The following is a 22,847-nucleotide window of genomic DNA, read 5'->3' on the forward strand; positions in this document are numbered from 1 at the left end:
CATAAGTGAAGAAGCATGGAGAAAATTCATCCTCTCTAATCATCCAAAAAATGCAAAGTTAAGGAAAGCATTTCTAAATTAAGAAGAAAATTTTAAAATGTGACTGCCCAGTGTGAGCAAAAAAAAAAAAAAAAAGCATGGTGTGAACTAGGGCTCTCCTAAGCTGCTGATAGGGGTATAAACTGATCATTGTAATATGAGGGCAGTTTGGCATTGTGTAGGAAAAGTATATCTTTTGATCTGTTAATTCAGCTTCTAGAAATGTGAATTTCCTCTACTGGAGGAAATAATTGAAAATGTAGAACAAGCTATCTGTTCGGTATCCACTTTGGCATTATATATAATAGAAAATAATTAAAAGTGAATCAATAATAGAAGAGTAATTCATTATATCATAGTACATTCAACAGAATCCTTTGCAGCCATTGAAAAGTGACAGTTATGAAGACTATGCAAGCCCAAGGAGATGGAAGGAATACACAGAGTCATTATACCAAAAAGAATTAGTTGATGTTCAACCATTTCAAGAGGTAGCATGTGATCAGGAACCGATAGTACTGAAGGAAGAAGTCCAAGCTGCTCTGAAGGCATTGGCAAAAAACAAGGCTCCAGGAATTGATGGAATATCAATTGAGATGTTTCAACAAACAGATGCAGCGCTGGAGGCGCTCACTCGTCTATGCCAAGAAATATGGAAGACAGCTTCCTGGCCAACTGACTGGAAGACATCTATATTTATGCCTATTCCCAAGAAAGGTGATCCAAGCAAATGCAGAAATTATAGAACAATATCATTAATATCACACACGAGCAAAATTTTGCTGAAGATCATTCAAAAACAGCTGCAGCAGTATATCGAGAAGGAACTGCCAGAAATTCAGGCCGGTTTCAGAAGAGGACGTGGAACCAGGGATATCATTGCTGATGTCAGATGGATCCTGGCTGAAAGCAGAGAATACCAGAAGGATGTTTACCTGTGTTTTATTGACTATGCCAAGGCATTCGACTGTGTGGATCAGAACAAACTATGGATAACACTGCGAAGAATGGGAATTCCAGAACACTTAATTGTGCTCATGAGGAACCTTTACATAGATCAAGGGGCAGTTGTTCGGACAGAACAAGGGGATACTGACTGGTTTAAAGCCAGGAAAGGTGTGCATCAGGGTTGTATTCTTTCACCATACCTATTTAATCTGTATGCTGAGCAAATAATCCGAGAAGCTGGAGTACATGAAGAAGAACGGGGCATCAGGATTGGAGGGAGACTCGTTAACAACCTGCGTTATGCAGATGACACAACCTTGCTTGCTGAAAGTGAAGAGGACTTGAAGCACTTACTAATGAAGATCAAAGACCACAGCCTTCAGTATGGATTGTACCTCAAAATAAAGAAAACAAAAATCCTCACAACTAGACCAATGAGCAACATCATGATAAACAGAGAAAAGATTGAAGTCGTCAAGGGTTTCATTTTACTTGGATCCACAATCAACAGCCATGGAAACAACAGTCAAGAAATCAAAAGACGCATTGCATTGGGCAAATCTGCTGCAAAGGACCTCTTTAAAGTGTTGAAGAGCAAAGATGTGACCTTGAAGACTAAGGTGCGCCTGACCCCCCCAAAAAAGCCATGGTATTTTCAGTCATGTCATATGCATGTGAAAGCTGGATGATGAATAAGGAAGACCGAAGAAGAATTGATGCCTTTGAGTCGTGGTGTTGGCGAAGAATATCGAATATACCATGGACTGCCAAAAGAACGAACAAATCTGTCTTGGAAGAAGTCTGGCCAGAATGCTCCTTAGAGGCAAGGATGGTGAGACTGCGTCTTATATACTTTGGACATGTTGTCAGGAGGGATCAGTCCCCGGAGAAGGACATCATGCTTGGGAGAGTACAGGGTCAGCGGAAAAGAGGAAGACCCTCAACAAGGAGGATTGACACAGTGGCTGCAACAATGAGCTCAAGCATAACAACGATTGTGAGGATGGCTCAGGACCGGGCAGTGTTTCGTTCTGTTGTGCACATGCTTGCTATGAGTCGGAACCGACTTGACAACACCTAACGACAACAACGACATGCAACCCCATGGCAATGTTTATGATATAATGTTAAAGTAAAAGAGAGCTGCAGAGTTATATGCAATTATGGCCTTGAGAAACCTGTGTGTACATCTGAACCAAACTGGAGGGCAAATGAGATCCTAGGTGTCATAACCAAAAAGCCAAATCCATTGCTGATGAGTCAGTTCTGACTCATGGTGACCCAATGTGTTACAGAGTAGAACTGCTCCATCAGGTTTTCTTGGCTGTAATCTTTATGAAATTCTTGGCTGAAATCTTTATTGCCAGGCCTTTCTTTCGTGGAGCCATTGCAAGTTTATGGATGTTTTCCCTCTCCCTATTTTTTTCTATCTCATTAATTTTATTTAATGAAAATATATACTCTTAAGAATATAAAAGCAAGAAACCAAATTTCATTTTATAAGAAAAATGCAATTAGGAAATCATTTATTTCTATTAGAAAACTTGTTTTCCCTTAATTGTCTACAGAAAAACTTCTTTTTTTTCTAAGCATGATTTTCTTTTCATTATATGACATTTTCCTCCCCACATGCGGGTACATCAATGAAATTTGGTAGAGGTCAAAAGACAATTTATGGACACTCACATTAAAGTCAGTATTTTTGAACTTTTAGTTTTGAGGTAATGGTGGATTCGCACGCAGTTGTAGGGGATAATCCAGAGGGATCCCCGTATACCCTTCACCCAGTCTCCCGCAATGGTACCACCTTACTTAACTCTAGTACATCATAACCAGGATACTGACATGGAGACAATCCACCGACACATTTAGATTGCCACAGCTTCACATGCACTATGTGTGTGTCCTCTCTCTCTAATTTTTATTTTATTTTTTGCTTTAAATTTTCTGTAAAGTGTGTATAATTCTTTTTAACGAGAGAAATTTCAGTTGGGAATAAAATGAGTGAAAGCCACTAGGTCTTCTGGTCCGTTTAAGCAATGGAAGCTGTACTATCAAGTCCCTGTGAATGTGGCTGCAATTAGAGGATGACTATAATAGGGGCATAGTTTTTAGTAGTGCAATATCATATTGAAGAGTTTTATTGCTCTCTGCCAGACAGAGTGCTGGCAACAGAGAGTGCCCCGTTTTCTTCGTTCAAGTAATTGTAGTTCCTTAGAGCCTTGGGAATACGCAATAGAAATGTATTTGTGAAAACAAGTGGGCCATCACAATGACTTGACATTTTAGCGATCCAGCTGTCAAAGAAAGTTAGATTTATTACATAATAAAAATCCCTTTGCTTAGTATTGCAACAACAGAAGGGACTCACATTAAGGACACAGGTCCTTTTGTTTGAAAATGGTCATGCAATAGTGCCGGAGCCCTACGGAGGAGAGCAGAGCTGAGGGAAGCTGAGGAGACCCAGTCTTGGGTGGAGAGCCCTGGGGACTTCTGGGGGAGGTGCCACTGAAAGTGAAGAGGCCGCAGTGCCAGCCCAACGTCCTCGTGGCTCTCCATCGCCTTCTGTAAATGAGAGGGAGCCTAGGCTGCCAGCACGGTTTCAACTTCCTTATGCAACACTGAACCCCATTACTTATTCTACCGCAAGTACCTGTGAAATTGCATTAAAGCTCAGACAATGATTTTATGCAATGAATTGATTTTAAAGAGCCTAAACGCCCAGAATGGAATGTGCTCGGTTAGAAGGAAAAAAATGGAAAATACTCAACCTTTTATCACCCCAGTGTGGCACAGTAACAATTAAAGATAATGGAAAGACAAAATATACAAGCACATAAATTAAGGGTGCATAAACCTTAAAGGGCTGTGAAATCGACCTTTCTTTTAAGAAAACAAAACTGCTTTCTATAGGAATATACTCAAAGCCTGAGCCATTAGAACAGACCTTTTAACTGGGTAATTGAGGTCCCCCATGCTCATGTCAGGCATAGTTGTATATTATTTACCTCATCTGTCATAAACTGAACTGAAACTGACATTTTTGTCCACCTCTCACTGAAAACCAATAATGCTGTTTAGCTAGAGTATTCTAGAAACAGTATTTTGCAAGCATTTATATACACTCACAAAATAATAATCCCACAGCATTGTCCCGGGACTGAATTCCTCATGTCACCTAAATCTTATTGCAGCACAGTCTTGATCATTATTTTGTATGTTTTCATGAAAGCATATTTTTGTCCACATGCTGTTAGTCAATCTTCCCACTCATAGCAAATTTGGGGCTGACTCACTCAGGTGATCAGAATGCAGATGACTTTGGGAATTTCCGAAGGATAATACAAATTCCCACTTAGCTTTTGCTTTCTCTTCAAAGGTACGCAATGAGGCTGAAGAACTTTGCCAGCCCCTTGGCTTCAGATGGGGACAAAAAGCTAGCAGTATTATGGTGAGTCCCATGGAGGCCTTGAGGAAATAGCTGAAATGTGGCAGAAGGATTTGAAAATTCCAACTCAATTTAAGCTGCTTACTGCAGATCAGTATTTGTGTCTTCCGTTAAACCAGTAAAGCATAACTAATTTGGAAACCCTGGTGGCGTAGTGATTAAGTGCTACGTCTGCTGACCAAAGGGTTGGCATTTTGAATCCACCAGGCACTCCTTGGATACCCTATGGGGCAGTTCTGCTCTGTCCTATAGGGTCACTATGAATCAGAAGCCACTCAATGGCAACGAGTTTAGTGGGTTTCTTCAGTCTTCAACTAAATATGTAACCCTTCTAATTTAGACCCTTCTCAAGATGGGATTGTAATGTTTCCCCTTCCCTGTTCAGATTTTTTTAGATATGTATGTTCCTCAAAGTATCTCATCTTAGGAGAGTCACTGCAAAATATGTATCAGCATTTTTTGGGTACAGTTTATGTTTCATTAAGCGCTGGCATTAACATAATCCCTTCCTCATCACCGCAGCTACCGCTGTTTATCACTGCTCTACTTGAGAATGTTCAAACTGAAGAAGGACCATGCTATGAAGTACTCCAGATCACTGATGGAGTATTTTAAGGTAATCCTTATTTTGTGGAATTGAGAGGTAGAGGGTGAATAAAGTCACTAATGAGAAGTGGTAGACATGTTACAAAACGTTAATTGACCAAGTGCATAGAGACCGACGCTTATCAGTGGTGCCCACGGGCAAGTGGGAGGGGAAATGAGTTAGTACTTAAGAGGCACTGAGTTTCTGTTAAGAGTGATGGGAAAATTTGGAAATGGATAATGGTGATGGTTGCATAACATGGTGAATGAAATTAATGTCTCTGAATTGTACACATAAAAATGGTTGAAATGGCAAAGGCATTTTACCAAAATTAAAAAAAAAAAGCCAATTGACAAAGGTAACGTTGTTGCTGTCAAATGCTTAACCTGCCTCATCGTGGCAAGCCATGGCTTTCCCACCTCTCCTTCAGGACTCAGCAGAGAGCTTACTTGTTCAATTTGGTTTCCTGGGAGAGGTGGTGCAATAGCGAGATCCCCTGATTATTTTTCAAACTGACCAATCAGCCCAAGGCAGCTTCCCGGCTGTAGTCAGGGGACTCTGCCTTTTGTCCCACCCTGCTGGTGGACCCCACAGGGGTTTTGTGGCTGTGGGTGTTTAATAAGAGGCCACCCCAGGACTCTCTCAGCAGCAAGAGAGGTCACTGCGGCCACCATGGATCTCTGGGAGAATATCTACACCCCCGGAAGCCCTTTGGCCATGGGGATTCTTGGGGTGCAGTGATTGTACTTTATGACAACTGATTGCCTTGGTCACCAAAATCAATCTGTCAATCAGTGAATCAATCAATCCATCATCTATCAACTGGAGTTTTTTTTTTTATGCCAAAAAAGATAGTTCAACCACAAAATGCAACGCCAAAATGTGGGGACGAGCCCGGATAAAAATTGCAAGCCACAGCCTGGTGCTAGGCCTGGTGGCTTGAGGGTTCATGGGAATTCTGCTGCTTTTGCCCCCTAACACTGGCTGTGACTCAGACCCGGGGAGGCTCGATGCTGTTTCTCTTGGGCAGGTCTCAAAAGAAAGGACTTTTTTTCCCAAAATGCGTGAGACCTTTTGGCTAAATTGCACCAAAGCAGTTGTTTGAAATGGATTAAATCATGACTTTCCATCAAACATCTGCACCCAGGAGTGGTGGTGGCAAACAGCTGTATGAGGACACTGTGACTAGGTCTGGCAAAAATCGCAAGCTCCCCAGCTATTATGTAAAAAAAAAAAAAAAAGAAGGTGGCCATAAAGTCATAAAGCAATGCTTCTGTGGGCCAGGGGAGGTCAAATACAACAGCTGCCCCTCTCTTCACATGTTCGCGCCCCGCTTCCGCTCTAGCAAGGTGGTTCTCAAACTCGAGGGTGCATCAGAATCCCCTGGAGGGCTCATGAAAACACAGAAGACTGGGCCCCACCCCAGAGTGTCTGAGTCTGTAAGTCTGGGCTGGGGCCTGAGAATTTGCATTTCTAACAAGTCCTCAGGTGCCACTGAGGCTGCCGGTCTTGTGAGCACACTGGAGAGCCACTGCTGCAGCCTCTGTCCTCCTCAGCCTGTCCTGCATAGCTTTCAGAGCATTGCAAAATGCCATACAAGTGTTACGTCACTCACTCATCCGGTAGCACTTGGAGCTGCTTGCAGGTTCCATCCCGGGGTCTGCACAACACAGCTCTGTTCCCCCAGAGAAGTGTAACATTCTCACTTGACTCCCCCTGAACACCAGGGCTTGCAAAGTGGGCTGAGCTGGAACACAAGAAGCAGGGGAAGAGGCATAAACTGGGCCATGACTGCCAAGAGACGGGCCCGAGTCAGGCTCGGTGGCACAGGTGTGGCGACCCAGCCTGGTGAGGCCGTTATAACTAGCCGATCACTGTCCTGTTATAGCGGTGCTGAGAGTCAGGTTGCCTTCTGCTCCGAAAGTGTGACCACAGAGATGCAAGAGGCCCAAGTCCATCAGAGGAAAGAAGAGTTAGAATTCCGTTGCTGCATCGCTACAACAGGACAGTAACCAGCCGTAATCAGTGAGGATTCACCCATACAAACGAACAAAAGCTGCTCCTGGGTCCTGGCACATCCCTGAGATATAGAAATTTCAGTCCCCGTCCCCCCATTCCAGGAACGAAAAACCCATCGCCATTGAGTCAATTCCAGCTCACAGCAACCCTACAAGACAGAGTAGGACTGCCCCGAGGGTTTCTAAGGCTGTAAATCTTTATGGAAGCAGACTGCCACATCTTTCTCCCACAGAGAAACTGGTGGGTTTGAACCACCAATATTTATAATTAGCAGCTGAGTGCTTTGATCACTGTGCCACTAGGGCTCCTTCCATCCCAAGGAAAAAGTTTGCAACTAGAACTAAAGGTGAAAAGCTTTCCTGTGCTCTGAAGAGCTTGTTTTGCAGAATAAATTTCAGATGAGGATAATTAAACCACTTCTTGGAGAACCGAGTCTGATTTCACTGGGCCTTTTCCTAGATAAGATCTTTCATCAAGTGACTTTCATGGTCCTGATTGGAGCCCACTCATTATCCTAACCAGCTATTTTCCTCAAGTGTGCGTCGGGGCGTGCTGACGCACACATCAATCCCAGCGCTGCGGACGGAACAGGAGGCCTCCCGAAATGCTGCAATCAATATTAATGTGCTCGAAATCACACTTCCATCTGTTTCTGAATTAATAAAACGCAAAATAGATGTCCTTATTTCCCTCTCTCTCTCTCTCTTTTAGCAAAATGCTTCAAAAGTCGCTCAGATACCATCTCCATGGGTAGGCAATGGAAAGTAAGTATCTTATGAAAATTGCTTTTTCATGAAAATGAGTAACTGAATGAACCACAAATATTTGCATTGATAACTCAGGAGTGAAGGTCATCTTTTGTGCATGCAAAATTCCAGGCAGGTTTCAGCTCATGGCCAGACAGAAAAGTTAAAAAATGATGTGATAACAAATTCTTCAACTATTTGATCTTTAAGCCAAATTATGGCCATGAAAAGATCTGTTAATGAGATGGCAAGCACCATGCCATTTGAGGGAGGCCGAGTCAAGTTAACCTCCACTGCACTGAGTTTTCAATGATTCACTCGGTATAATGAAAGACCAATGAAATATTCATTGATATATGGTAAGTGCTGTTTAATAAAACCTAAGGCATAATAGTTCTGAAGATGTGAAAGCACTTAGTCAGCCAATTATCTGAGCCTTCACCATGATTTTTTATATTAATACTAAAATAGCCTGACCTAAAATATAAAAGCATCTACTCTGATGTGGCTCTGTGCTTGGGGAGCTAGGAAGGGCCTAGCAGTCATAGTGTGGGAGTCAGGAAGCCCGGTGACCTAGTCCTGAGGCCGCCCTCAGCACACAGGGGCAGCGAAGAGGGCCCCTTCCTCTCTGTGGGTTGGTTTCCCTGGCTTTTTTTTTTTTTTTTTAGTGGGAAAAAGCTGGATCCAATGTGCTCTGAGGCCCATCTGAATAGATGGCTCTCTTGCAAGGAGGATTTGAACCCCAGTTCTGTCTCCGCCAAAAGCTGCCTATGTGCCTTTGCTCACCTTGTTGAGTATCCGTCCCCCTCCCCACCCCAATGACTCCAATACAGCCCTGCCAACCCAGGCCCACTCCCCACAGGAAGAGGGAAGGGAAGCAGGATGACGGTGGAAATAGCCTTTCAAAAAGAGCCTGTTTTCTAACTCTGAGCTGCTTTTTCAATGTGTCATCATTTCAAAATCCTTGCATCGCTGATCCAAACACTTTCTTCAAGAGTGAAACAGTCGCCATTGCCACTTTATAAACTTCTACAAATAACACTCCAGAAGCGGTGGGACAACGGACCCTGCTTTGGGATCATAAAAACATTCAGAGTGCGGGAACAGGGCCGTTAAAAACTGGCGTATTAACTCAACTCTTGTATTGAAAGGAAGCACCGCTTAAATTGTTGAACTGGGTCTTACTCTTATATTGATGAACAAAAGGGAAAGAGTGATTCTCTTGGAAAGTTCAGAAAATAAAAATAACCATTGAAAGGCCCCGAGAAAGCTATTTTCTCTGAGCACAGTGTAAAGGAAAGCCAAGGCCAGGTAAGCACCCATTAAAGGCTTGAGGGAAGTTTGTGTCTTTTTTAACTCTGAAACAAAAGAACTCAAACACGTCTGAAAGCTTGTGAAGTCACATTAAAAACCTCCGTACTGATTTTTAAAGCAGCTTCTGTGTGAAGAAAGCCTACTCCCTTTGGTAGGTCATAGAGCTTTTGAATGAGGCAACTCAAAACAGTCTCCTCGGGGTTACATCCCGTTCATTCAGGAAACACTTCTGGCGCCTCTCCTCCGCGCCAGGCCCCCGACGAGGTGCTGGGGACTCCGAGCTGAATAAGACGCAGTCCCTGAACGCCAGAAGCACGCAGCCCAGTGGAGGAGACAGGTAGGAACTCAGTGCCCTGGCAGCCCCAGAGAAAGAGGACTCCATCTCCCAGGGTGGTCAGGGAAGTCTTCTGGCTCAGTGCCCCCAGGGATGAGGGTGGCTGGCCCCACACAGGGCCTCTCACGGTGCCTCCCAGGAGCTGCATCCCCTCCTCAGCTGGCTGGCCATTGGAAGTCAGTGGCACAGAGGCAGCCGTGGTGGCCCTCACCATGGCTGAGGGCTCTGCAGGAGAGTGTACTGAAAGAGCAGCAGAGAGCTGGGGCAGAGCTTCAGGAACCAGCATCAGCGGGGGTGGGGTGAAGAAGCGGGCCTGGCTAAGAAGCAGTTGGAAGAAGAAGTCAGCTCGCTTTAGAGTAGAAATCAGCAAACTGTAAGGGGCTATGTAGTAAGTATTTTGGGCTTTCTGAACCAAGAGGCAAGAGCGAGGCATTATGTAGGTACTTAGATGTATTAGAAGGAGCCCTGGTGGAGCAGTGATTAAGTGTTCAGCTGCTAACTAAAAGGTCTGCGTTTTGAACCCACCAGCCACTCCTCAGGAGAAAGATATGGCAGTTGGCTTCCATAAAGATTACAGCCTTGGAAACCCTTTGGCGCAGTTCTACTCCATCCTAAAGGGTCGCTATGAGTTAGAAATCAGAAATGACTCGACAGCAATGGGTTTGGTTTGAGTTTAGACGTATTAGGTTTTCCAGAGAAACAAAACCAATAGGATGGAGATAGATAACCAAAACCAAACCTGTTGTCGTGGAGTCGATTCTGACTTACGGCAACCCCACGTGTTACAGAATAGAACAGCTCCATAGGGTTCTGTTGGCTGTAATCTTTATGGAAGCAGACTGCCAGGCCTTTGTTCTGTGGCACCACTGGGTAGGTTCAAACCACCAACCTTTATGTTAGTAGTCATGCACAAGCCATTTGCACTACATACACTGCTTATAGTGAGAAAGGTAGTGACCCAAGCAAACCCATGCCCAAGCTCTCCCAAAGTCTGGCCTCCACTACTGATTGTAGAAAAGAAAGAGAGAGGGGAGGAAAGATGGCAGGGAGGAAAGAGATGGGATAGGATGGGGAAGGTTAGAGAAGGGAAGGGAAGAAGAAAGAAGGGAATAGCAGGAGTGAGGCTGGAAGCAAAGGAAAATGGATTTCACTATAGCCCCTCAATAGAGATTTTCAAGATATAAAAGGTAAATAGAGGTAATTCGTTTTCCCTTGTGACTTCTGGACATGATCGGAAATCATTGAATCCAACCTTTTCTTTTAGTAGAGGAAAGTCAGGCCCAGTGAGGGGAAGGGATGGAACCAGGGCTTCTAGAATCCCAGTACTTCTTTCACAGCACCCCACAGTCCTGCTTTCAACACGAGTGGCACTTGACTTCTTGGTAGTTCTCTCTAGAGATTACAAAGGAGAACGTATTCCTTTCTTGCCATTGACATTTAAGAGCCCATGACCACCACTAGGGGAAAAGACTAGAAAATAGCATTTGTCACAGGCCACAACAACAACAAAAAATCCAGCATTCACTGCTGTTTTGTCATTAACTAACCCTTCTGTGCCTGGGCTCCTTAGCTTGGACATCTCCCCACCCCACCACTGCCTTGAGAAGAAATCATTCCAGCAATAAATAATGCAATATCTCAGGCTACAGGAGGCACACCTTCACACCCTCACGCACCAGACAAGTGCAGAGCAGGAGTGAGGGGCATGCAGCCGAGTCTGAGCACAGATCTAATTTCCCCCTCAGACCAGAAGATAGTAGAAGATTTCAGAAGATTGACTCTGTTTGCAGAAATGGGCCAAATCTCTCCTGTGAATGTAGGTCTACCGTGTGACTTGTAGGGAGAGCATATCATTTGTAATTGTACCCAGATCTAGGCAGCATCATTCGGCGTTCCAGTACGTTGTGATTGCAGCTCCCCGGAATCATATGTGCACTGCCTACGGTGAGCAGGGTCTGAGGAACACAGCCACACCTGAACCCTAGAGTTGCCGACAACAGCAACTGGGAGAGCGGGCAGTGAGCCAGGTCCCATGGTAATGTTCTGCAGTATGTTTGGAGGAGTGAGGAGAAGGTTCCTTCAAACGTGCAGGCTCACAGAGTCTCAAACGTAGCTTTCCCCCATCTCTTTTACTCCCTCATCATAAAGTGGTGTGTTTCCCTGGGCAGTCATTCAGAGTGTGACTGAAGAAAGACAGTGAGGCCAAGGGACACAAAGACCTTGCCCACATGCACAGGAAGCCACCCGTGCTTTCAAGACTGTCCCTGGGCCAGTCTGCAGCAGGCTGACCTAAGCCCAGGCTCTGGAGGAAAGATGACCTCCATGCTATGTGCAGCCAGCAGGTGACTCCTTGTTGCTGAGGCTAAAGGAGGAAACGGAAATCTATGTCCAAACATTAGTACTGCCTGAAGCCGGAAGTCTGAAGGCTTCTCTTGATAAACCAGAGTACAGTTAACCATCCATCTCTGCAGCGTGTCTGACAGAATCCTAAAGAGAGATTCTGAATCCTACTTGTTCCAGCTTCCCTAATACTGCTCCTTGGGGACTTTGCTGATTGTAGTGACTGCATTTGGAGCACACTGTCATTGTGGTTTCCACAAAATACATTGATAATAGACCAAGATTGCACATCTAGTGTTTTCTAACTTCCAGTTGCCACTCTGGTAGCAGGTAGAGCTAGTTCTGAGCTGTTTCTTTCTCTGAAACACTGCAACATTTGTTCTAGATATTTAAAGTAAGAGCTGCATTTTGGGGCAGAATTCATACCAGAGAAAGAGTCACCAAAGTCGTGCTGGTATTTCCAACAAAAGCATCAGTGTGCTTGGATCCGTTGATGGTTGTCGCTGGCGAGTCAACTCCGACTCATGGTGACCCCATGTGTGTCAGAGTAGAACTGTGCTCCATAGGGTTTTCAATTGCTGGTTATTTGAAAGTAGATCACCAGGCCTTTCTTCCAAGGAGAAGAGAAGGGGGTCTCACTTCACAGCTCGGCACTAGAGCTCTGTGTAGTTGGTCAGATGAGGCAGGTATGGGGTGGTAATCAGCTCTCTCTGGGGCCTCTGGAGAAAGCTGTTGTGTTGACAGAAGCTCTAGGATGTCCCCCTTCAAGAAGAGTTGGTGGAATATGGGAACAAGCCTCACTCCACTAGGGCTTCATGTATGTGCACCATGCTAACCCTTATTCTGGCAAATGTATTCTACTGAGATCCCAGCAGTATGACGAGGGAGGCCTAGAGCCCAGCCGTCACTCTTCCCTGCCAGTCTAACAAGGCCCATCTCTTTCCATTCCCCAGGAACACTCCTTCCCCGGTGTCTCTCAACAATGTCTCTCCCATCAACACAATGGGAAACTGTAACAACGGCCCAGTCACCATTCCCCAGCGTATTCACCACATGGCTGCCAGCCACGTCAACATCACTAGCAACGTGTTAAGAGGCTATGAACACTGGGACATGGCCGACAAACTGACAAGAGAAAACAAAGGTATGCTCACCCACTCTACCCATCGCTCTCAGACCACGATGGAGTCAGTTGTGTTTTGAGGAACTTGACTTTTGATGGTGGCCTTGTCTTTCTGTCTCTCTGATTGCCAGGCTTAGATGAGAGAAGAGGGGGTTAGTTCTGGGCTGACACAGTGACCCATTTTTGCTGAGAGAGTGAAAGAGCTGGGATTTTGTTCTCCTGTAGAGCTCAAGCTAATCTGACTGGTGATGTATTGGTAGACAACTATTTCAGAATTCCACTCAAAGATGAAGATCAACACTGAGAAACAGAGGCAAAGGAACGAAGAAGGATTTGTAAATTAATTAAGATCTTGTTAGCTTTTGTTACCAACTTTATTTATTTTGAGAACTGAGGTTGAACCAGGCCTCTATCTTCACTATAATAATCAGCTCCAGTGAGTACATGATGGTGTGGCTTGCATCAGGAAGCAAGGGCCAAAGCTCAGCTAGTATTTCTCACTCTGACAGCTGGGATAAAGGATTAGGGCCCTGTTCATGGCAGCATGCGAAGTTTACTACAGAAGAAACGCAGAGAGGGCCCTGCTTCCCCAGACAGTGAGTCTGGGGTCTTGAGTGACTCATGTCACCATCTGTGGCCCTAGCTGCCACTTAGGCTCACAAGGAAGCCTCACTGTCCCAAGGAAGGTGGGCAGAGAGATAAACCGTACTTTTGCCCTGGCCATTCATTTGGCATGGCTAATCCTGGCTCACAGGTCACAGGCTACCCCACTTCATTCAAGGCTGGGGCAAATGTAGGCCTTTCAGCATCAAACTACAAAGAGGTGACCCCAGCAGTTAAGAGCAGTGGAAATGCCTGGCCAGGGACAGGGAAGCATTAGCATCCTTTACAGTCCAGGGACTATAGGGCAGGTGTCAGATCCTAAGAAGTCATAGGCTTTCCAGGAATCAGGTTGGGGCTGCAGGCCCTGTAGATGAAGGTGGACATTCCCATGAGTTTGTTCAAGGGGGCCTTCCAGAGCCTCCTGGCCCAGTTCATCTCCAAGCTCTGGAGTCCTCGAAGCCCAGGCAGCTCTCCTGTCCTTCCCACTCAGGCCCCAGGGCCTCAGCCTCTTTCCCTTCTCTCCTCAAAGCTGCCACTTTGTGATCCAGGGGTTCTCTCCCAGGCCTGATTATGGAATGGGGCACAGTCTTACCAGCCCTCCTCCTTGCTACCCAGCACAGGCCTTTCACACATGAAAAATTTTACTGCTGACCATGCGGGGGAACAGTCCAAATGGGGAAGGAAGAGCACAGATTTTGAAGCCTGATCATTTAAGTTCAAACCCTTCCTGGGTCATGCACTAGCAGGGCGATCTTAAGCAAGTTACTTAAACTCTCTGAGCCACCTCCTAGCTCCCTCCGATCTGTATAGTGGATGTAATGATGATATGAAACCTACCCAGAAAAATTATAGAGATGGGTTGAATGAAATAATACACGGAAAGCACCTAGCATAAAATATTGGGTGCAAGGTAGAAACCCTACAAATGTTTGTTCTCTGTCCTCACCCCCATATTATTATATATCTTTATATAACTCAGGAGTTCCTGGGTGGTATAAATGATTAAGGCACTCGGCTGCTAACTGAAAGGTTGGAGGTTCGAGTCCACCCAGAGGTACATCAGAGGAAAGACCTGGCAATCTACTTCCAAAAACTCAGCCATTGAAAACCCTGTGGAGCACAGTTCTACTCTGACACACGTGGGGTCACCAGGAGTCCAGGGTGGCTCGACAACAAATGGTTAACTGGTTATATAACTCAAGGATTCGGTGCTATCAAAGCACTTTCCATACTTTGAGACTTTGACTCTCAATCCAGCTATAAAGTTACCTGACTTCTGAGGTTATTTGTGTGTATTGGTTACATCTGTTTGTGCGGCAATTTCAGTAATCGTAGACAGCGCTTTGAAACACCAGCCATACGCCAGGCACTGCACTGTTTCCTTTATCGTTTATTGTCTCATTTATCCCTATTTTATAGATGAGGAAACAAGAGGCTCAGTGAAGGTTAGGAAACTCACCTACAATATCATAGCTCTTGATGTTGGAAACAGGAATTGAATCTAGATCTGATTCCAGAATCTGAACTCTTAACCATTAGGCTACATTTCCCATCTGGAGAGTAAGGTTGATAATGGGTCCTCAGGAACATTCAGTGAGATTATGCCGTTGGTTACCTGAGTAATGGGCAAGTCTTAACTTGTCTACTTTTCTAGGTTTCTGGAAATCCAGAGAAAATAGGCGCAGAGAACCAGGCCCATCCAAGGGTTCTGGAATTTCAAGTGAAGACACAAAGAAAGCATCTTAAGACTTGCCAAGCTTGTCTGCCTCTACCCTTTGCTACTTTATATTTTGTTGGTAACTGGAGGGCAGTTCAATATTTGTGGATTTCTTTCATAATTGCATCCATTTTCAAAATCTGTTCAAGTCATTCTTTCTAAATTAGCTGCAGAATTTTCAAGAGCAATGTGGTGGCTGTGCCGATGTTAGGATGAGATGGCGCTAATCTTGTCATTAGCACAGTGTGTCAATATTGAATATTGAATCAAAACAACTCTGGCATTCCACCAGAGGGGAGAAAATATGTCCTGCTAATGCTGTCATTGGGCTTTTCTCTGCACTGGGGAGAGGACCTAGCTTGGAATCTTCTGGGTGCAGCCTTGAGTTTCACATGCCTGTCCTTTCTGATCTGCTTAGATTTGGGGATTTTCTCCACATCTGTCTTGTCCATATAGAAATGGACAACTAGAAGCTTCCTTTCTGATTGGCACTCTGCCTTCTACTGGAGACAACCTTGTACCTGAACCTTTCCCACTCCATTATGCCTTGAAGATGGGTGAGGTTAGCCCCCGCAGTGGTAGCCCCTGCACCGCCCCCCCATGCCTGCCCACCTACAGAGCCGCAGATGGCATATTGCAGAAGGTTCTGGTGCTCGAAATGGGCCAGTCAGGCTGATGATGCCCTCTGGTCTTTGATGTAGAAGCCCCATACTCTACCTCCCCAGCTGCTTACACTGCTCACTTGAAACTATTATTAAGATGGTGACCTGGGTATCTAGTTGAGAATGCTGCAGAGAGCTTTGTACAGAATACTCAGGGGACATCCTGGCTCAAGTAAGGCTTCCATTCATTCAAGAATGACTAGGCCCTTTAACATTTTCCCTCATATTGTATTGCATAAGAAAATATATTAGATGCCAAAAACAGTTTACTCCTTTATCAGCAGAAATTATTTTTATTGCATAGTACGGATTAAAAAGTATCCCATAATCAAATGAAGTTGATACCTAGAGAACAGACCCATATTTTATACATAACATGAGAATAAATGCAGTGTTTAATGAAATACTATCTACTGAGCAATCAAGCACATGTAACCCGGGCGTGGAAATTGCTTTCCAAGGCAGAAGAGCATCCTCACCACTGCAGGACAGCCTCCAGTTTCCCCCACCCGGCTTCTTCACCCCCAGCCAGCACAGGCGTGATTTCCTCATGGCTGAGGTGGCCTCCTCCATCGGAAGCAAATAAAGAGGATGCCAGAGAGCCCTTGACTGGAGTCAAGTTGAATCCAAGGTCAACATGATGCCAAACAAATCCATTCAAGTGTGAAAATGGGGCACCCAGCTAGTTTTTAGATGTCCCTTAGTTTTTCCCACATATTCACACGCCCTCCCCCAGAAAGCGGACACTTTAAAAATCCAAGCACATTGGTTAGTAGGGTAGCCTGAGCACTGCCCCTTCCCCATCCGGACATTCTTACCATCCGTGTCGTGGGGAGCAGGGGAAGTGGTTATGGGGCAGGTACTTACAGGTCATCCTCTGTCCCTAATGTAATTGGTAATAAAAGCTTACCAAATCAAATTTCTCCTAGATGTTTATTTGAACCAGGATGCTGCTGTCCAGGTTCACTGGCTTTGTCTACATCATACCAAGAAAAATAGATAAACTCAGTTCATTACTCAAAAGGAAAAGAGAATATTTTCAATCCAGTAACACATAGAATGACAAACAGCTTTATATATACACATATATATTTATTTATACATACTTATCTATTTATACTGAACAAGAAGAGGACTTGAAGCACTTACTAATGAAGATCAAAGACTACAACCTTCAGTATGGATTACACCTTAACATAAAGAAACCAAAAATCCTCCCAAGTGGACCACTAAGCAGCATCATGATAAATGGAGAAAATATCGAAGTTGTCAAGGATTTCGTTTTACTTGGATCCACAATCAACACCTATGGAAGCAGCAGTCAAGAAATCAAACGACGATATTGCATTGGGCAAGTCTGCTACAAAAGACCTCTTTAAGGTGTTAAAAAGCCAAGATGTCACTTTGAGGACTAAGGTGCGCCTGACCCAAGCCATGATGTTTTCAATCACCTGATATGCATGAGAAACCAGGACAACTAATAAGGAAGACTGAAGAAGAATTGATGCCTTTGAATTATGGTGTTGATGAAGAATACTGAATATACATGGACTGTCAGAAGAATGAACAAATCTGTCTTGGAAGAAGTATGGCCGGAACGCTCCGTAGAAGGGAGGATGGCATGGCAAGACTTCATCTCAAGTACTTTGGACATAGTATTAGGGGAGACCGGTCCCTGGAGAAGGATATCATGCTTAGTAAAGTAGAGGGGTCAGCGAAAAAGAAGACCCTCAACGAAATAGATTGACACAGTGGCTGCAACAGTGGGCTCAAACAAAGCAGCGATTGTAAGGTTGACACAGGACCAGACAGTGTTCTGTTCCGTTGTGCACAGGGTCATTCTGAGTTGGAACTGACCTGATGGCACCTAACAACAACAACAACAACACCCATTTATACACACATAAATATTTATTTATACACACATATCATAAACCTCCACAGGATTATAATGTACTTTTGGAGTCTGCTGAGAAAATATACACTGATAAAAGAATTTAAAAAAAACAAAAACCCACTATGATTTAAGTAACAGATTTAAATGAATTTGTGTTTTATTAATCACAATAATACCTACGAGTATTTTTCATGCTGTTGAGTTTTGGCAGCTAAACGTAGATTAAAATAACAGTACTTGATATGCATACGGAATTTTGGTCCCCTAGTAGGCAACTCTACAAATGTTTGTTGAATGAGTGAATGAATGAATGAATGAACGAATGAGCAAATGAATAATTTTCCCAGTGCCCACGTGGTTGTGGGGTTTCCCGAAGGCCACTTGGCAATCTGGAGCATATTTCTGTGATCTCATTCAAAGGCCTGACCGAGGTCTGCTCTGATTTTCAGAATTCTTTGGCGACCTGGACACGTTGATGGGGCCTCTGACCCAGCACAGCAGCATGACCAATCTTGTTCGCTACGTTCGCCAGGGACTGTGTTGGCTGCGCATCGATGCCCACTTGTTGTAGTGGGTACTCCCCATCTCTCGCATCACCACCCATCACTCTACCTCTACCAGTGCCCCGACGGTTGCTGGTGGAACTCCACTCATTTGGGAAAGTTCTCTTTAATTATGTTTATTTTTATGCTTCTTTTGATATCTGTGAAAAACAGAAGTCATTGTATGTGGACACTACAACTTGAGAGCAGTGTATGTTTTATAACCTAGTCATTTTTCAGTATTTTATATGCATTCTTCAGATCCCACCATCTTTTTGTGCTTTATGGAATGACACAGTCCCTACGGTATAGTTTGAAGTCCACACTACCCAAAACAAAGAATGGAAAACACTTATGATGATAACAAATTCCTGAGAAATGAAATAAGATGTCTTACACATCTGTGAGATCTTAGACACAAAGGACCTGCAAAGATTCAAATTTTAGCCAAAGCTTGTCCCCAAACTATACCTTTATGTCCAGAGAAGAACGTATTTCAGAATTCGTTGTTAAACTTTTGCACTTCCCACAGACTCAATCTTCAGGTGAGAATTTCCATTGTCAAAACCCAGTGGCTAGATGTTGTAGCAACATCATAAAATCAAGGGTGTTAAGAAAGTAAATGAGCATAGCAATGCCACTCTTAAAAAGATGCTATGCCATGCAACCAAGGCCTCCTTTGTTACCATTCCTTCCTGACTGCCCGTTTTTTAAATTTTAATGATGAGAAAGACTGACACCATTGATTTTGACAACTCTAAGGCAACAGCTGGCATATACAGTTTTGAATTCCATGATTTGAAGCGTAAATCCTCACCTGGGATTCTCTTTGTGCAAAGCTCTCCTTTTGAGGAGCATTTGGGTGGATGCTCACCCTAGTAGCCAAAATGCTACACTCTAGTCTTAGAGATGGAAGAGAGGAGAGGTCTGGAAAATGCCCAATAAGGAATTCACACCTCTGCCTTCTTTGTAGTCAGTGGGTGGGTCCACAATGAATAGGATTTATTCATTTTATTTTGCTCAAATCTATGGAAACAAAAGTCAGGTTATCACTACCTAGAAATAATAGTATACAATTTGTTTCTTAGTAGCTTTAAAATCTAGACTTCCCCAATTTTTGTTCAGATTTCCTATTTTTTACAAGGGTTTCTTTTTTCTTTCCTTTACCTTTTCTTTTTTTTTTTTTTGGATCATTAGTTTTTGACTGAAATACAATCACTGATTCTATTAAAGTCTCTATTAGCATGAAACGATTCCATGAAAATTCCAAAGAAAACTCTAAACTCTTTAAGTAGTAGCTAGCCTTTTTTAAAAAAATGAATCTTGGGGTTGTGCTTCGCCCTGGGGTGCTTTCAGAAAGCCCTGAAGATTGTGAACAGTTCACCTAATTTGGAGACATTTCCCCATCAGTTGTGACTATTTCCACCCCTTATGACCCTCTACCTTCATTCGATGTCCCTAAACATCACAATGTAAATACCATCTTTGGTGTTCCAGCTCACCAGAAGAATCCCCCACGTGCAGTAAACACTATCCTGATGTCAGTTAATTGTAATTACCTGCTAGTGTATAATTCCACATAGCCCTTAATCTGCTGAGTTCTTGAATTCTGTTCACTGAGTTATGACCAGATAAATAATAGATACATGCACATGAAAGATGCAAACTTGTATGATTTTTAAAGCAAGTCATGCAGGTCTGCGATAGGAACAGCAAGTGGTCACCTTGCACTCTCGTTGTCAAGGTTAGATAGTGCCCCAACTGCAAAAGAGCCAGACTTGAGCTCTACTCTTGCCGTCTTTGAGCTTAAGACCCTTTGTTGTAGAAGTCATATTCCAATGGCCGAAGCCATGTTGTTGGGATGGCTGATGGGACCATCCCAGCAGCTGAACCCAGCACTTTTTAGGCTCCCACTGTGGTTGAGCTTTACTTTTGCAACCTCGACAACAACACTCACATGCACACACATGCAAACACAGAACTTAAATCCAAGAGAATCCTGTCTGAGCCTCTTAAGTGAGGAAAACAATAATATGAAAGACTATTAACACCCAAGTCGTTTATTCCACATCGGTGGGTGTCACATATCAAAATTAAGCTGATCGCTTTGCAGTGACTCAAATTCTCTGTTTTCCACGGCTTTTCAGGTCGAGTCCCTGGCTTCTGTATATTGAAGCCCACTGGCCTAACTTGTAAGTCCAACCTAGACCAGGATCCTAGACTATCATGGATTTAGGAGTAGAATCTTCTTGAAATTCAATCTCCAGAAACTAGACATTAGAGTGCTAAGAGCAGTTTCCCTGGGAAACAAGCGTATTACCTTGTGGATAAAAGACTTGTAGCTCTAGTTTAGTTTCAGCGAGTTGTTACACCTACTTTACATACAACAGGGAGGCAGCAAGTCACACTGCTGCCCAATGTCACCCCTGGTGGCTGAGTGTAAGGTGTGTGCCCAGTCAGCAGGAGGATAATCAAATCTGACAGTTGAGCTCAGGATCACCAGCTGATTATTTGGTAGACCCACTTTAAAAGCAGCTTAGAAACCAATTAAATATGGAGGATGAATTAGCGTCCTCTCCCTGAGGTGGAGATGTCTTTCGGGTTCGTGATGAAGGATTGTTGCTGCTTTCCAGGCACTCTATTCGTCACATTGTAAATGGTGATGCATGTCATAGATATGCAGCTCTTCGAGGGATGGAGGTATTTTGTCAAGTAAATCTCGTCAGTGTACCAGTTTGTGGGAGGGATATGACACATGTGGAGGGCAGGGCCAGATCCTGCCTCTGGAGTAAGTCCCTTCGCCCCTCCCCAGACCTTGATGGAGGCTTGGTGAGACACGTGGAAATAAGCATAGGCAGTTTTTTTTTTTAGTAGGGTAAGGGGCAGAGTAATGGGCAGCATCACCGAAGCAAGAACACGGAAAGATGTCAGCCCTGCAGCGTGGCCCAGGGAGGGCCACCACTATGCCTTCATTTATCACCCAAGCTCCAACCGCAGAGAGTTTGACAAGTTTGTGTTATGATGTTGGCTTGGCTTTGTATTTTTAATTCCCTTTGGGTTTTTTAGTGGTTTTGTCATTTTACTGTCTGAGTTTGGTAGGTAGAATTAATTTGAAAAGAGTTTACTAGTGTGGTCCTCAGGGTAGAATTTAGCCGTAAGCATGTTGTTAGCCAGCCTGTAGACTGTTAATTACTTAATAATCTCATTGGGAAAATACTAGTAGCTTTATATTTGGATAACATAATTGGAAAGGCAGATTAGCTGCTGCTACTTTTGAAAGACTTGAGGTTGGGATGCCTTTTCTCCATGTAATGAAATAAAAAGATCCAAATCTTCATAAGCAAGTTGCTGAATTAGAAACCATTGGCTAAAGTGTGTTTTGTTGAGTTTGCAAATGGATGGATTGTTATTTGGATATGATATCACTAAGCGCCTTGGATTCAGTCTGCGTTGGAAAGATACTTATTCCATAGTTCTTTCCAGAAGCTTTCTAATTCTGGTTTTGTTTTACCAAATTTGCATCCCAGAGTTTGAAGTTGGAGTTTGAAGTTGGAAAGCATTTTTGAAGGCAGGATTGATTTAGCTTTGAGGGTGAAACCCCACGTACTTCTCAACAGACATGATCAAGTTCATCTGCCTGAGTTGGCAGGTGGGAGAACCAAACTGGATCACTGGGTAGGACTACTCAGTAAGGCAGTGACCTGCTTGCTTAGAGAAGCATCGTTATCCCCATTGAGAAAACGTGTAGCAAGAGGACACAGCTACACAATAACAAATGAATGGGTCGATTCAGTGCCCCCAAATTCAATTCTGGGGGGGAAGATGTTGGGCCAGTTGTCAGTGCTCTGTCACTCGGCTGGCAGACTAAATTCGTTGTCGTCGTTGTTGTTATTGTTGTTTCTCATTTCCACTTGCACAGCCTTATTCTCATAATTAAACTCTGATTCATTTTCACTTTGGTGTTAGCAAACTCCAGCAACGGAAATGGCATCTGTGTATTGATAATCAGCATTCACCCTGGCAGGAGGCTAATCAGAGGCTGATCTCAGACATTCATCCTCTCATCGGATATTTTCCGGAAAAGAAAAAGCATTAATTCCCTTTCCATTCTTCTCCTCACAAATCTGGAAGCCCTCTTTACCAAGAGCATCACATTGTTCTCTGTAATCTATCAACTAAAAGAAAATTGCATTGTGGGGAGGGCCGTGGGTGGGGTGAGGGTGGGGGGGGTGGAGGGTGGGGAAGGCCCTCCAGGCCAGACTGCAGTTCTTGCCTCTTTCTACTTCCGATGTGAGATGGTACAAGAATCATTTAGAGGGCTCACGTTGGGTTAGGGGACACGGAACTGCTTTTCAGATCCATGATCAATCTTCATTCTTCTACCAGATTGGAGCTTTGCTGTTTCATTAACTGTGCAGTGTAGACTAATGGTGTTTAATAAAAGTCATTCAAAATTTCAAACTCTTTTGCCAGTGACCTCAATTTTGTTGGCTCTTTGATTTCTACCAGACTTTAGTAGGGAAGAGGGA

General features: G+C 43.9%; 1 protein-coding gene across 10 annotated transcripts in view; it reads left to right on the top strand.

Annotated features, from left to right (window-relative positions):
• Positions 1 to 22,514, top strand: part of AFF2 (ALF transcription elongation factor 2) — a 584,792-nt gene extending 562,278 nt beyond the window's left edge. For 5 of the 10 annotated variants that reach the window (XM_064277672.1, XM_064277675.1, XM_064277673.1 and 2 more), the window contains 6 exons: positions 4,367 to 4,438; positions 4,958 to 5,051; positions 7,752 to 7,804; positions 9,321 to 9,437; positions 12,728 to 12,918; positions 18,226 to 22,514. In XM_064277672.1, coding sequence (XP_064133742.1) covers positions 4,367 to 4,438; positions 4,958 to 5,051; positions 7,752 to 7,804; positions 9,321 to 9,437; positions 12,728 to 12,918; positions 18,226 to 18,347 — 649 coding nt within the window. In that variant the 3' untranslated portion in view covers positions 18,348 to 22,514. The remainder of the gene's footprint in view (positions 1 to 4,366; positions 4,439 to 4,957; positions 5,052 to 7,751; positions 7,805 to 9,320; positions 9,438 to 12,727; positions 12,919 to 18,225) is intronic. The other 5 variants (XM_064277676.1, XM_064277679.1, XM_064277677.1 and 2 more) reach the window with 1 other exon arrangement.
• Positions 22,515 to 22,847: the final 333 nt, after the last annotated feature.

Source organism: Loxodonta africana, chromosome X, assembly GCF_030014295.1.
Source record: "Loxodonta africana isolate mLoxAfr1 chromosome X, mLoxAfr1.hap2, whole genome shotgun sequence".
NCBI classification, from domain to species: Eukaryota; Metazoa; Chordata; class Mammalia; order Proboscidea; family Elephantidae; genus Loxodonta; species Loxodonta africana.